Below are 16,212 nucleotides of genomic sequence, written 5' to 3'. Positions count from 1 at the left end.
GCTTACTGTAACTTAACTCTTTCAAACAGTTATCCATCAGAAAAGTTTTTCTTTTCTGATTTGATGGGTTGCCGCACGTCACGGAGGTTTGGTGGTATGTTGGTTCTTTCATGTATTGCTATAAAGTAATTCCTGAGACTAGGGAATTTATAAAGAAAAGAGATTTAATTGGCTCATGGTTCTGTATGATATACAGGAAGCATAGGAGCATCTGCTTCTGGGGAATCCTCAGGGAACTTTTACTCTTGGCAGAGAGTAAAGCAGGAGCAGGCGTCTTAAATGGCAGGAGCAGGAGGAGGAGCGAAAGAGGGGAGATGCCACATACTTTTAAATAACTAGATCTAAAATAAACTCAATCCGGAGAAAAGCACTAGGGGGATGGCGCTAAACCATTCATGAGAATTCTGCCCCTCAAGATCCAATGACCTCCCACTGGGCTCCTCCTCTAACACTGGGGACTTGCTCTGAGTTAGGACAACTGCTATGGAGCCTGAGTCTTCTCAGAGACCCCACATATTGGGGCACCAAATTATAATTGACGAAAAGAGTCAAACTCTATAAAATATTTGCAGAGATTTATTCTGAGCCAAATACGAGTGACCAATGGCTTGTGACATAGCCCTCAGGAGATCCTGAGAATATATGCTTGAAGCAGTCTAGGCATGGTCTAGTTTTATACACTTTAGGGAGACATGAGACATCAATCAAATACATGTAAGATGTACATTGATTCTGTCCCATAAGTCAGGACAACTCCAAGGGAGGGATCCAGGTGAGAGGGGGGCCTCCAGGTTATAGGTAGATTTAAAAATTTTCTGATTGGCGGTTGTTTGAAAGAGTTAGTTTGTTATCTAAAGATCTGGAATCAGTAGACAGGAATGTCTGGGTTACTATGATAAGGGGTTATGGAGTCCAAGGTTTTATCATGCAGATGAAGCCTCCAGGTAGCAGGCTTCAGAGAGAATAAATTATAAATGTTTCTCATTAGACTTAGAGCGTCTGTTCTCTTAGTAATTCTGAAAGGGAGGAGGGTATCATGAGTCATGTCTGACCCCTGCCCCCCATCATGGCCTGAATCAGTCCCCTGGGTTAACCTTAGAATGCCCTTGCTGAGAGGAAGAGTCCATTGAGATCGTGAGGGGCCTTTAGAATTTTATTTTACAGCATAATTTAACCTGGGAATAGTATCCATGTTGTAGATAGCTATGTGAGTTATATATCAAACACTACCTTTTACAATTCCACTTTCTTGCCTTCACATTATTAAGTTATGAAGAAACAGTATTGCAATAGCCTCCTGGCCTAATCATAGAGTTACAATTTTCTTCATAAGCAGTAGAACATTATTAAGTTCTGCTCTCTGGATTGAGTGTGTCTGTAGTAATGATATCAAAGTTGGTCAGATCTCTCTTGATTTTCTTAATAGCTTCTTGTTTATGTTTGAGACTATATAGTTAGATGAATCTTGGCTTTTTTTTTTTTTTTAATTTCATTAGGACTGGGGTGTGGTTCACACCTATAATCCCAGCAATTTGGGAGGCTGAGATGGGTGAATCACCTGAGGTCAGGAGTTTGAGACCAGCCTGGCTAACATGGTGAAACCCTATTTCTACTAAAAATGCAAAAATTAGCTGGGCATGGTGGTGAGTGCCTGTAATCCCACCTACTCAGTAGGCTGAGGCAGGAGAATCACTTGAACCCTAGAGTGGAGGTTGCAGTGAGCTGAGAGCATACCATTGCACTCCAGCTTGGACAACAGGAGCAAAACTTTGTCTCAAAAAAGAAAGAAAAAAAAAAAAAAGAAAAAATATATGGACTTACAGTTTTTCTACTGCTATGAAGTCCACTGAACCCCTTTAAATGTTGAATAATATGTGTGTTGGGTAGCTGGAAGCACTTCAGTAGTTTTTATTTTCTAAGCTAATAGCACAATTTTTAAGTCATTTTCTCTCTAATAATATCTTAAATGTTTATTGGGAACATCATTAACATGGATAAATAACTTTCCAAAGTCCAAGCATATCCAGAAATCCTGTTTCTTACTTTTCATTAATGAAACTTTTCTAATTCCATTAGAGTGACTTTATGATAACACAGATTTTGAGGGAATACCTAACTTTGTTATCATTTAAAACCCATCGTGGTAGGCAGAATTCCAAGATGACCCTCAAGATACTTGCCCCGTATTTACTTCCATGTTAAGCTTTTCTTATATAGCACAGTTAACTTTAAGAAAAGGAGTTCTTCTGTAAGCCTGACCTAATCAAGTAAACTATTAACAGGATCCTGACTTTCTGCAGTAAGAGATTAAACTGATAGAATCTTTCCTTTTTAAAGTAAACTGCTTTATTGGAATGTAAGTTAGATAACATAAAATTCACTCATTATAAGGGTATAAGTTAATGAGTTTTAGTAAATTTAAAGAGTTATGCAGTCATCACCATAGAACATTGCCACCACTTCAAAAATTTCCCTCGTGAGCATTTGCAAATTGGCAGAATGTTAAATTCTTGTGAAAATTGATGTTAGAAGTTGTGGGCTATTCTTTAATATATTATTAAATTTAATTTGCTCTATTTCATCAGATTTTTGCAGCTTTTTAAATTAGGAATGTCATCCCGTAGTTTTATTTTTTGTTTTCTTATCAGATTTTGGCACAAATTAGCTTTTTATATTTTTTCATGTTCTGGATCAAATGTTGTTAAATCTTCTTAAAAATTTTAGACTGTTTAATTATGGCTTTGAAAGTATCAGGGTAGAATGTTTTGTTCTGTACTTTAGAAATTTATCTATTTTAATATTTTGTTTTGCTTGCCATATCTTTTATACTTACATATGTTAGAGATATGTCTCCTATCTTTACGGGTTTCCCCCAGATTATATGATAGTTTATTAACTATGCAATATTTTAATTTCTAATTGTGTCCTCATTTTTAGAATTCTCTTCCTCTGATTTTGCCTATACTTGCCTTTTTGTCTTTCTCTTTTTATTTTAATCTTTATAATTAGGTCATTTATTTCTGTTCTTTTACATTTAATAGAAAATACATTAAGTCCATAATAGAAAATACATTAAGTACGTGAGTTAACTTCTAGCAAAGATTTTACAACATCTTATAAGTTTTTAAATTTATATATTTATAATTTTTATATTGTTAATTTTTTATATTCTAATTTTTATATTCTTAATTTTAATGTCTGATTTTCTCTTTTACCCATTTATAATTGTAGAGAGACTTTTAAAAAATTCTCTAGGTGGCCAGGTGTGGTGGCTTATGCTTGTAATCCCAGCACTTAGGAGGCAGAGGCAGGTGGATTACCTGAGGTTGGGAGTTCAAGACGAGCCTGACCAACATGGGGAAACCTTGTCTTTACTAAAAACACAAAAAATTAGCCAGGTATGGTGGTACATGCCTGTAATCCCAGCTACTCAGAAGGCTGAGGCAGGAGAATCATTTGAACCTGGGAGGTGGAGTTTACGGTGAGCCGAAATCGTACCATTGCACTCCAGCCTGGGCAACAAGGGTGAAACTCTGTCTCAAAAAAATAAGTGATATGGATATTCAGCACAAAATGCTGTTACTACTTTTCATCATAGAGAAGGCTGCTCATACAATTTTTACATTTTGAAATTTATTCTGATATTCTTTGTTACCTAGTACATTGTCAGTTGGTGGTAATGTGCCATAGATCCTCTAGGTGTGTCTCTTTAAGTTATCCAATTTCCCGTATATAGACTAAGTCAAACTTTAATTTTTAACCTCTGCCTCCTTTTTCATTGTTTAGTTTTCTTGTTCCATGATTAGTAGGATGGTAAAGTTTTCCATCTTCTTTTGGTTTCTTTTATTATTTATAATATTTTTTACTTCATATAGTTTTTAAAAATGGTTTCTAACTTAAATTTTTAGTATAAAATATAGAAGTATAAAAGGTAAAGATTGTACCTTTCATCACTACATAAAATGATTTTGACAGGTGATTTTTTTTTACCTAACCATTTATTTCTTACCTTTTTCTGTTTTTCTCTCTTAAATTTAGCAGTCCTTTGTAACTAATAAATAATGGGATAGCAATCTGTTGATTGATTTATTTGTCTTACTCAACACAAACCAGATTTTTTAAATTTTTAAATGGGAGCTTAATGTATTTATATTATTATCAGAACATCTTGTTTTATGCTTTGCTTTCTTACCACTTTTCTGATTTTCTTTCTGTTTATTATGATTTGAATCTTTTTATATTTGATAATGATTTGGAAGGCAAGTGGTTTTTGTCTGTTTTTGAAATGGAGTCTCACTATGGTGCCATGCTGGAGTGCAGTGGTACAATCTTGGCTCACTGCAACCTCCGCCTCCTGGGTTCAAGCTGTTCTCCTGCCTCAATTCCCAAGTAGCTGAGACTACAGGCACGTGCCACTACACCCAGCTAATTATTTTTTTTTAGTAGGGACAGGGTTTCACCATGTTGGCCAGGATGGTCTTGATCTCTTGACCTTGTGATCTGCCCATCTTGGCCTCTCAAAGTGCTGGGATTATAGGCATGAGCCATGAAACCTGCCCCACAAGTAATTTTAATATTTAAATTTTACTAATGGTCAGCATCAAGATTATCAAATAGTTACTTGAAACACTTTCTTTAACCATTGTGGATAACAATAGAACAAAATAACAAAAGAACAATAACAAGAGAACCTTTGATTCTGTGATCCCAGAAAAATTCCTTGCCCTGCCCTTGTGTCCAAAATATGTCAATTTTTAGCTTTTATTCACAACTTGGTACTGTACATTTAAAAGTACAATATAGTTTTCTTTTTTAGAAAATAGTTTTTCTATTCAACTTTATAATTTTACTTACAGTAGTTATTTTGTATTAGCTTATTTTGATTCCTCAGCTTTTTTCATTATGTTTTTCAGTTATTTTATGTGCCTCTCATCTGAAATACCTTTTAAAACTTAAGGAATAAAATAATACAAATTTTATCCAAGCTATGAAACTTTCCCAATTTAGGGGCAATTTTATCTTGAAAAAGGAAAACAATATTTTCAAGATTAAATACTTGGCTGCTTTGATAATAGTGAAGTCTGTGGGTATATTAAAATTTTCACTGAACAAGGGAATGTTTTAAGCTTACTAAGACATTCCCAAAATTTTTTGTAGAGTTCATTTACATTCCTACTGGAAAATGCAACAGTCTGAAAAAGGATATATGTTGCTTTGAGGAACCAAATGTGTGGAAGGAGATTCCTGTTGGACACTCTTCTACATTGTCTGCATAATTTACATCATTCTTCTCAAAATCCAGGCATAAATGTATTCTTTACATAATTTACCCTGTAAATTTTGTTTGATGAATTAATGACACCTGCTGGCATCTAGTACCTTTTTGAAACTCTCCATATCCAAGCTGAAAAAAATGGCACAGCCCAGCTCACAAATGCTGAGCAGATGTGCACTGAATTGCTATACCTTCATCCAGTCTAGGGTGATGGGACTTCGTTACATGTTCATTAGCGTTGATATAACCGTGGATCGTTATTCTCCTAATTAGCCATTAATAACAGTTAACACTATAATGAGATCACAATTTCAGAATTTGGAGCATATACTGTTGACAGTGAAATCTAATGAAAAACAAACTGGCTTCTTATATTTCATAAAAGATGTTAATCTCATTGATAGAATTACTGCCACTCATGCCAGATACCAGCTTGCTTTCATTTTATTTGTTTTGTTCTCATTCTGGTGCCCAAACTATTTAATATGTAATATTCTAATGGGGAAAAACTTCTTACAGTAGAGAGTGGGTTATAGTAATCTTTAAATAAACAAGGTCCTGAAGTATCTAAAGACTGATGGTAAGAAATCGTATTGCATTGGTTATAAAAAAAGCTTTCTTGTAATAGCTGCCACGGATGCTCATACAAATCAATGCAAGGAGATCAATTTTTCTTAGCTCTTTAAATGTTTAAGCCAGCACCTGGCCTTTGTGATGTCTCTTGGTTGTAGGTAATAGCTGGGAATTTCAGGTGAAGGATTACAACTTCTAAGTTAGTTATGCTACCCCAAATGATCCATTGGACGTGGCTAAAATGCTAGTTTGAAAATATATTCATGGGATTAGGAGTGAACACTTCTTTGCCTGAAATCTTCTGGTTTAGCTTTAGTACTTACTGTAGTCAGTTCATTTCTTTGAAATATTGAGCTGTCTGACAGCTTAAAATCCTAAGTTTCCTTTAAACTTGAGCCTGGCTTTAGAGGAGAAAGTGGTGTTGTAAGGGTGGATTTTATGTAAGGCTCTCTGAAGAGAATTCACTGAAGTGCTTTTTGCTGGCAGGGCACTGGGAAGACTAGCCGGCTGCTTCCTCTCAGTCCTTCTTGGGTTTTGCCCTTAGCCTAGATAAACATTTAGTCAGATAATTTATGTCAGGGCCACTGAGTCTGTTTTTGTGCCTTGGTAAAGTCATCATTTTCCTTTCATGAAGAAGCATGGAAAAGGCCCAGGTGCAATACCCAGGTTTTGTTAAGCCTGTTGGATATTAGGAAAAGCCTTGATGTTCTTTATATCCTTAGTTCCCAGCTGAATGTGTATCTTGCATCTAAGTTGGGAACTGAGTTATTATTATTATTTTTTTAAATAGATATGGGTTCTTGCTATGTTTTCTGGGCTAGTCACGGACTCCTGGGCTCAGGTAATCCCCTGCCTCAGCCTCCCAAAGGGCTGCGATTATAAGCATGACCCGCCATGCCCAGCCATAAACATGGTGGTAAATATCACCTAACAAGATTATTTTCTTTGTGGATGTACCATAATCAGGTACCACAAATAAATTGAAAACATATTATATGGAGAATACTAATATGCTGTGGAATCATTACTTCCATGTCAAATGTAAACATCTAACTATACTGAGAATTAGGGAGCAAAGGGTAGTAGTGACGTGGGTTGTAGTCTTAGATACCTTGCCTAATTCTGAGCACATCCTTTGCTCTCTTTGTTTTTTCATCCATATCTTGGAGGTAGTTCTACCTGTCCTTACTTAACTCAGAATCAGTGGGGGTAGAGTTTGATATTGCTTATGAATTAGAGGGCCCATGCCACATGCAAATTTCATTTTCAGTATGACTATGTTATAACAATGGGCCTTTTTGAGCTTGAAAAATGTGTCGTAATTATCAAAGGCATTTAATGAAGAATGACATGCTAGCTAAATTTTGAAGACATATTAAAAAAAAATACAGAAAGAAAGAGCTCTTCAAAGACCATAGCAGAGGAGATAAGATCTGAGTTTTAAAAAAACATCTTGACATCAGAAGCACAGAGAAGGTAAGGGTGAGCATTCCAGACAGAGGAAATCTGATATGAAAAAATGCAGAATAGGAATGGATAAGAAAAGTTCAGGAAATGGAGACAAGGTGATGTTCATTTTAGATTAAATCTCTCCTTTATCAGTGTGAAAACCTGAAGAGAATGACAATATTCTCAACTTTTATTCCATAGTAATAACAAAAGGCTCATACAACTTGCATCGAATTAACTTGGAATGAGGAGGTTTAGCATTAACTGAGGAGAAAACTAAGTACTTAAGAGCTTAGGAGGATACAAAGTAAAATTAGCATCAATTTTCTGGGCTTCTTTTTAGAGGACTTCCTGGAGAAAGGTATTTTAGAAGAAAGTGATAAAAGTGGATTTCTGGAAAGGTTGATAGCAAAAAAGAATGCCTTGTTTTGGAGACTTGGGGGAAGCTTACTCTGTGAATGGTATGACCAAAAGTGAGGTCTGAACTGTCATCTTTAAAGAGGTACTTTATAGGTCCAAGGAATGTTGAGTCAGCCTCACTGTCTATTCATCTTGATTTCGTCTTCCGCTTCGCACCATAGCCATTTGAAATCCTGCAGGCAAAAGTCTGCTGGTTATTGCTTGTTCTATTCTTTGAAGTAGCAAAAGTTTGCTACTTACTGCCTGTTCTGTTCTTTCCATTTCTCCTGTCTAGAAAAATGGAGCTTATGATTAGTTTGAGATTTTCCATGTTTTCATTCATTCTCCCATCTCTAATATTTCTTGTTACTGTCTCCCCAAAGGAACTGTTTCAAATGAGACCGCTGATCATTTCCTAGCATGTTGCTTTTTCTGTCTTTGCTTTCTGCCTTTCTTCTATCCAGAGTATTTTTCACTGTCCTCTCAGCCATCTGAGTTTAATCTACTTTTAAAATTCAGGGCTTCAGAAATCACTTCTCTGAACCTCCCTGACAACTTTTTGGTTTCATTGAACATGTATTTCCTTGTGTTGTTGTATTTGCTTGCCTTGTACTGCCTTTGTCTTGTTATATTGGGAGCGTTGTAAAGGGGCTGTAACTTGTAACCTGCACTACATTGCTTGATGTTTCTGAAAATGTGGTTGATGATGATATTATAGACCAGTGCACCATATATTTATGACTTACAGTCTCATATAGACTGGTGGTTTTCAATTATATGTGTGGGTTCATTTTTAATGGAAAACCAGAGCTTGTTAAATGTGTAGAAACCACTAGAATGTAAACTTAATGAGATGACTTTTTTTTCTCTTTGGTATAGTACCGTATCTTAAGCACTTAGTTCTAGCCCAAATGTGGCACTGAATACATTATTTGTTGAATAAGTGCGATTTAATTTACTTAATCTGTATGTCTTCATTGGTACTTTTAAATATCCAGGAAGAAACCTCTAGGATGTTATCTCAATAAACAAGATCATTAGGTGTCATCCCAGTGGTTGAAGGATAACATCACAGCATGTCATCATTTTCTCCTAGGAGAAGAAAACTTTCTTTCTGTTTTTGAGACAAGACAGAGGAAATAAGATGCGAAATCATAGTTGATGTAATCTCGCTTTAGTTCATTCAATGTTTTTGATCTTTTTATTGAAAAAAATTGCAGTGGAGCAAAAGAAAAAAATTGAGGAAAAGACTGCTTTCTAATTTATGGACCTTGGTTTGGCTTTTCAGGTGTTTATTTAAGACTTGCCCACTCTTTTCTCTACATTGACATTTCATGGTGAATATTTTGCTTATTCTGCCCTCTGTGTTTTTTCTATGGCAGCTTACCTGGCAGTATTCAGAAACTGAGAAGAATATTGAAGATCAGAACCTTAAATTGTTCACTCTTAACAAGGCTCAAAAACAGAAATTAAGAAGCAGACCACTGACTTTTTCCTTTTTTTCTCTTTTCTTTTGCCTTTAGCTCAAGCCAGGACAGAACAGCTGCAGGGACAGTGACAGTGAAAGTGCCAGTGGAGAATCCAAGGGTTTCCACCGGAGCAGTTCTCGGGAAAGGCTCAGCGATGTAAGTTTAAGAAAAAAAAAATCAACTGAAACCACTAGATCACATGCACACCATTGGTTCAGGTCTGAATTACATAACTTTCCCTCATCTTTAGAATTTTTTTTGTCTACCTAAGCATTGTAGTTCACACTTTCTTTGTATACATATTTGGTATTGTAGTTATGGTGTAATTTTAAAATGTCGTTTGACCAAAACTGTATTTTGACAAATCATCAGGTATGAGGAAGTATTTGTTATCTTAGAAACAACAGACTACAAAGAGGAACGATGATACTTTCATTATCTGTGTTACAACTGAGTGAAGTAGTCAAGTAGTGCTGAGACTGGGTAATGGCATCATTTAGCTATTTGTAATTTCTTCACTTAGGAAATTGGTAACAATCCCTTTATGTCGTTTTTATTCCTTCTGGAAGTGGTGACTAACCAGCCACTTGGCAAGAGAAGGAATTACATTTCCTGATGGGTTTCTGGGAGGAAAACCTTGTAAGAATGTGTCATGCCTCTTGGGATGTCTATTGGCCCTCTAGATGTGATTTTGATTGTTCTCCAGTCTCCTACCTGCCAACAGGGCAGGTTCCCCCGCTGTTGCTTCTGAGAACCACCTACCTCTCTTTGGACTCTCTTGCCTTCTTTACTCATATGTCATATATCAGCATTCTTAACTCATCTTTGCCCCAAGAGCAACACTTGGAAACTCTTTTGTGAAGTACATCAAGTAAAGAGAACTTTTTATTGTTTATAGCAATAAAGCAGCATTAAGAGAATCAGTGAGAAAGTAGACCAAGACAAAAAGAAATAGCACTTTGAAGTGTCTGGGTATTAAGAAGAAATAAAGGATATGTATTGAGAAGCAAAATCTTTTATTTCCTCTTTTTTTAAAAAATACCATACTCTAAAGCAGTGTGCTGTTCATTATAGAGTACAAGATGATTCAATGAATTCAGAAAGAAAATATTGTTACTTTTTTTTCTTAAAAAAAAATTTAACTTTACTAGTATTCAGTTTAAAGAGCAGGGAATAGTTGTTGTCTATAATTTTTAAATACATGTATCTAAGGAATGTATACTTAAAACTTTTTTTACTGAGAGATGTCTACTAACATAAATGATTGGAGACCACTATAGCACACGAAACAGTTCTCTATGATAAAACCACATCCATCTCTCCATCAACCAAGGGAGATAAGGTACAACCTTCCTGCACCTCTTATGCTAGTTTGTGAGGTTTATGATGAGATGTGATGTAAGAGACATTGAATTCTGACAAGAGTTAAATTGAACAAAATATAATTATTTCTGTGATATTTCAATATCTTAGTTATAGATAATTACCGCCCCTTCTTCTGTGATATACTATCAAAAGTATGTAAATAAAGACTACTAACAGTCTTTTACTGTTGTGCCTGCTTCTGTGTGTAAGAATATGTTTTATTGTGTGTTAATGTGTTTGATTAGTTTTGTGTTGGAGCTATGTAATCATAAAACCATGACAACTTTTCTTATCTAAGTTGTTAACAGTAACTGTTAATGTTTAAATAGCTGTTTTTCTGAGATTTTTATTATACTTTTAATATAATATCTCATTGACCCTAGAAATTATTCCAGGGTTAGTCATATTTTCTTCATAGAGTAGAGAAACAAAAGCTATGTTAGTTTAGGGGACAGGAACCACCTTTGGATCTTTTGGCTTGTTTCCCGTAACTCGCTTTCCATTAGATCAAAAGAAATTGGCAAAAGACATTCCATATTCATGAATAGAAAGACTTATTATTATTAAGATATCAGTATTACCCTAAGCTATTTATAGGTTCAATGCAATGTCTATCATAATTCCAACAACATTTTTTGCAAAAATAGAAAAGCATATTCTCAAATACATACGAAATGGCATAAGGCCCTAATAACCAACACAGTCTTGAAAATGAACAGTTAGAGGACTCATACTTACCAACTTCAAAACTCACTGCAAAGCTATAGTTAATCAAAATGGTGTGGTACTGGCTAATATTAGGCATATAGACCAATAGAATAGAATGGAGAGCCCAGAAGGAAACCCATACTTGTATGCCCAACTGATTTTTGACAAGGGTGCCAAGACACGTCAATGGGGAAAGAATTTTCTCTTCAACAGATGGTATTGAGACTACTGGATTTTTTTTTTTTTTTTTTTTTGAGACGGAGTTTTGCTCGTTACCCAGGCTGGAGTGCAATGGCGCGATCTCGGCTCACCGCAACCTCTGCCTCCTGGGTTCAGGCAATTCTCCTGCCTCAGCCTCCTGAGTAGCTGGGATTACAGGCACGCGCCACCATGCCCAGCTAATTTTTTGTATTAGTAGAGACAGGGTTTCACCATGTTGATCAGGATGGTCTCGATCTCTTGACCTCGTGATCCACCCGCCTTGGCCTCCCAAAGTGCTGGGATTACAGGCTTGAGCCACCGCGCCCGGCCGAGACTACTGGATTTTTATGTGCAAAAAAAAAATGAAGTTGGACCCCTATATCACACCATGTACAAAAATAAACTCAAATCAATGACCAACATATAAATGTGAACACCGTAAAACTCTTAAAAGGAAATATACAGGTAAATCTTCATGACCTTCAATTTGGCAGTGACTTCTTAGATATGACACTAGAAGCATGTACAACAAAAAGGAAAATAAAGTGGACTTCATCAAAATTAAAAACTTGGGTACACTAAAGAGCATTATCAAGAAAGTGAAAAGGCAGCCTACAAAATGGGGAAAAGATTTGCAAATAATATAACTGTTAAGTGTTTACTATCCAGAATGTGTAAAGAACTCCTATAACTCAATAATAAAAATGACAACCTAATGCAAAAATGGGCAAAGAATTTGAAAAATATTTCTGTAAAGAAGAAATACAAAGGAGATACTTGAAAAAATGCTGAAAATCATTAGTTGTTAGAGATATGCAAATTAAAAATGTAATGAGATTATCATTTTATACCTAGTAGGATGGGTATGCTTTTTAAAAGAGAATGAAAAATAAGAAGTGCTGGCAAGGATGTGGAGGGGTTGGAACACTCATACATTACTGATGGGAATGTAAAATGATGCAGCCACTGTAGAAAACAGCTTGGCAGTTCCTCAAAAAGCTGAAACATATAATTACCGTATGACCCAGCAATTTCACTTTTAGGTATGTACCCCAAAGAATGGAAAACATGAACTCAAACAGAGATTTGAATGCCAGTGTTCACTGCAGCATCATTTACAGTAGCTAAAAAGTGGAAACAACCCATGTGTTCATCAACAAATGAACTGATAAACAAAACATGACAGCTTGGCTGATATGCACACAATGGAATATTCTCAGCCATAAAAAGGATTGGCATTTTATTGCATAGTACAATATGGATAAACCTTAAAAATATTATTCTAAAGAAAAGCAAGACAAAGAAGGACAAATATTATATGATCCCACTTCTATGAAGTATCTAGAATAGGCAAATTCATAGAAAAATAAAGTAGAATAGAAGTTACCAGGAACTGGGGAGATGGACAGTGGGAGGGAGGAAAGTTACTGCTTGATGGTTACAGTATTTATTTTTGGGGATGATAAAAATGTTTTAGAAGTAGATAGTCATGACAGTTGCTCAATGTTGTGAATGTAATTAATACCACTGAACTGCACAATTCAAAAATGGTGAAAATGGCAAACTTTCTGTTAAAAAATGTAAAAATAATTAGGGCTGTAATAATGCTTATTTTGCTTTCACTTTATTGAAAATATGGAAAATAGTTATTATAACTTTTACCATCCTTGTCTACTAATTGTGTCACCTGTGTCATTTCTGGTCCTGTTTCTATTGGTTGTTTTTCCTCCACACTGTGGGTCATATTTTCCTCCCCCTTTGTATGGCCTGGCAATTTTTCATTCTATGCCAGACATTATAAAATCTTGTCAGTCTTATGTCAAGTCAGTCAATGAAACATTTTCAATTCATGTTGTTTAGTACTTAAAAAAAAAATGTGGGCATATAGTAGGCATATTGTTCATTAATTTTTTAAATTCATGCTTTTTGCAACAACATTATTAAAAAGGAAAGAAAGAAAAATGACCCAAAAAGTGGGCATTTAGTGAAGTTTGAGACCTCTATTCATATTTTCCTCACATATGTGCAGGTCTGAGGTTGCAGAGTCCTGTGTCAAGGGCTGTCATAATGCTTACTCTGCTTTCATTTTATTGAAACCCTGGCAATCTGTGGCAATCTGAAATATGCTTAGATGAAAGCGTTTTTTTTCTTTCTTGATACGGAGTTTCACTGTTGTTGCTCAGGTTGGAGTGCAGCAGCACGATCTTGGCTCACTGCAACCTAGCCTCCAGGGTTCAAGGGATTCTACTGCCTCAGTTTCCCTAGTAGCTGGGGTTACAGGTGCCTGCCACCACGCCCAGCTAATTATTTTGTATTTGAAGTAGGGATGGGGTTTCACCATGTTGGCCAGTCTGGTCTTGAACTCCTGACTTCAGGTGATCCACCCACCGCCTCAGCCTCCCAAAGTTCTAGGATTACAGGTGTGAGTCATCGTGCCTGACCGAGATGAAAGCTTTTAACAAGTCAACCCACAGAATCATTCTTTTGGATACCAAAGCAACACCTATCTGCATAATATTTTAGAGAATACATTTTTTCTTGAAAGAGAATTAGCAATTAATTTATTTTTTACTTTTATTTTAGTTTCAGGGGTACATGTGAAGGTTTGTTACATAGTAAACTCATGTTACAGTGGTGTATTGTACAGATTATTTCATCACCCAGTATCCAATAGTTACTTTTTCTACTCTTCTCCCTCTTACCACCTTTTTCCCTCAAGTAGACCCTAGTATCTGTTAATTCCCTCTTTGCGTTCATTTTTTTTTTTTTTGGAGATGGGAGTCTCACTCCATTGCCCAGGCTGGAGTGCAGTGGCAGGATCTCTGCTTACTACAAACTCTGCCTCCCAGGTTCAAGCAATTCTCCTGCCTCAGCCTCCCAAGTAGCTGGAATTACAAGTGCATACCACCACGCCTGGCTAATTTTTTTGTACTTTATTAGAGACGGAGTTTCACCGTGTTGGTTGCCCGGGCTGGACTCAAACTCCTGAGCTCAGGCAGTACACCTGCCTCAGCCTCCCAAAGTGCTAGGATCATAGGCATGAGCCACGGTGCCCAGCCATTTGTTCATAAGTTCTTATCATTTAGCTCCCACTTATAAGTGAGAACGTGGTATTTGATTTTCTGTTCCAACATTAATTTGCTAGAGGATAGTAGCCCCTAGCTCGATCCATGTTCCCGCAAAAGACATGATCACCTTCATTTTTATGGCTATGTAGTATTTTGTGGTTTATATGTACCAAACTTTCTTTATCCGGTCTGTCATTGATGGGCTTTTAGGTTGATTCCATGTCTTTGCTATTGTGAATAATGCTGCAGCGAACATTTGCATGCATGTGTCTTTATGGTAGAATGATTTATATTCCTCTGGGTTTATACCCAGTAATTGGATTGCTGGGTCAAATGGTAGTACTGCGTTTAGCTTTTTGAGGAATCATCATACTGCTTTCCACAACAGTTAAACTTATACTCCCACCAGTAATTTATAAGTGTTCCCTTTTCCTTGCAGCATCGCCAGCATCTGCTATTTTTTGACATTTTAATATTAATAGCCATTAAAACTGGTGCAGTGATATCTCATTGTGGTTTTGATTTTGATTTCTCTAATCATCAGTGACAGTGAGCTGTTTTATATATGCTTGTTGGCTGCATATATGTCTTCTTTTGTAAACTTTCTCTTCATGTTCTTAGCCTATTTTTTAATGGGGTTGTTTTTCTCTTGCAAACTTGTTTAGTTCTGTATAGATGCTGGATATTAGACCTTTGTCAGATGAATAGTTTGCAAATATTTTCTCCCATTCTGTGGGTTGTCTGTTTACTCTGTTGATAGGTTCTTTTGCTGTGCAGCATCTATTAAGTTTAATTAGATCCCAATTGTTGATTTTTGCTTTTGTTGTGATTACTTTTGATGACTTAGTCATGAAATCTTTACCCTTTCCTATGTCCAGCGCAGTATTACCCAGGTTGTCTTCCAGGGTTTTTATAGGTTTGGGTTTTACACTTGTCTTTAATCCATCTTGAGTTGGTTTTTGAATATGGTGTAAGGAAGGGGTCCAGCTTCAATCTTCTTTTTTTCTATTTTGAGACAGAGTTGCACTTTTGTTGCCCAGGCTGGAGTGCAATGGCGTGATCTCGGCTCTTCGCAACCACCGTGTCCTGGGTTCAAGCGATTCTCCTGCCTCAGATTCCTGAGTAGCTGGGACTACAGGCATGCGCCACCACACCCAGCTAATTTTGTATTTTTGGTAGAGATGGGGTTTCTCCATGTTGGTCAGGCTGGTTTGGAACTCCCAACCTCAGGTAATTCACCCGCCTCGGCCTCCCAAAGTGCTGGGATTACAGTCAAGAGTCACTGTGACTGGCTGCTTCAGTCTTCTTTAATGCCTATTAGAGAGTGAGAAGGTGGAGTCAAAGACGACTAATGGTTTTTGTTGTTGTTTTTTTCTGTAAAAATCCCGTATTCTTATTATGCTTATTCTTCTTTCACTTACTTCATTTAACATATAGAAAATAGTTACTGCATATTTTACTATCCTTGTGTACTAATTTTGTCACCTGTGTCATTTCTGGGCCTGTTTCTATTGGTTGTTTTTCTCCTAACTATGGGTCATATTTTCCTGCTTTTTTTATGCCTCTCAATTTTTTATTGAATGCCAGACACTATAAAATTTTCCTTGTTGGGTGCTGGGTATTTCTGATTTCTATAAGCATTCCTCATTTTGGGATACAGTTTTGTTACTTGGAGATTCTTATTTTTTTCTTTTTCTGAGGGTTG

The 16,212-nt window shown here is 36.3% G+C and overlaps 1 protein-coding gene across 5 annotated transcripts in view; it reads left to right on the top strand.

Moving 5' to 3' along the window:
• AUTS2 (activator of transcription and developmental regulator AUTS2) overlaps positions 1-16,212 on the top strand; it is a 1,219,271-nt gene that overhangs the window by 541,288 nt on the left and 661,771 nt on the right. For all 5 annotated transcript variants that reach the window (XM_012449080.3, XM_064375625.1, XM_064375624.1 and 2 more), the window contains one exon: positions 9,220-9,321. In XM_012449080.3, the coding sequence (XP_012304503.3) occupies positions 9,220-9,321 (102 nt within the window). The remainder of the gene's footprint in view (positions 1-9,219; positions 9,322-16,212) is intronic.

This window comes from Aotus nancymaae, unplaced genomic scaffold, assembly GCF_030222135.1.
Source record: "Aotus nancymaae isolate 86718 unplaced genomic scaffold, 86718_ANA_hifiasm-v0.15.2.pri h1tg000012l, whole genome shotgun sequence".
NCBI lineage: Eukaryota > Metazoa > Chordata > Mammalia > Primates > Aotidae > Aotus > Aotus nancymaae.
The sequence above is the reverse complement of the archived record's forward strand: the minus strand, read 5'-3'. Positions and strand labels throughout refer to the sequence as shown.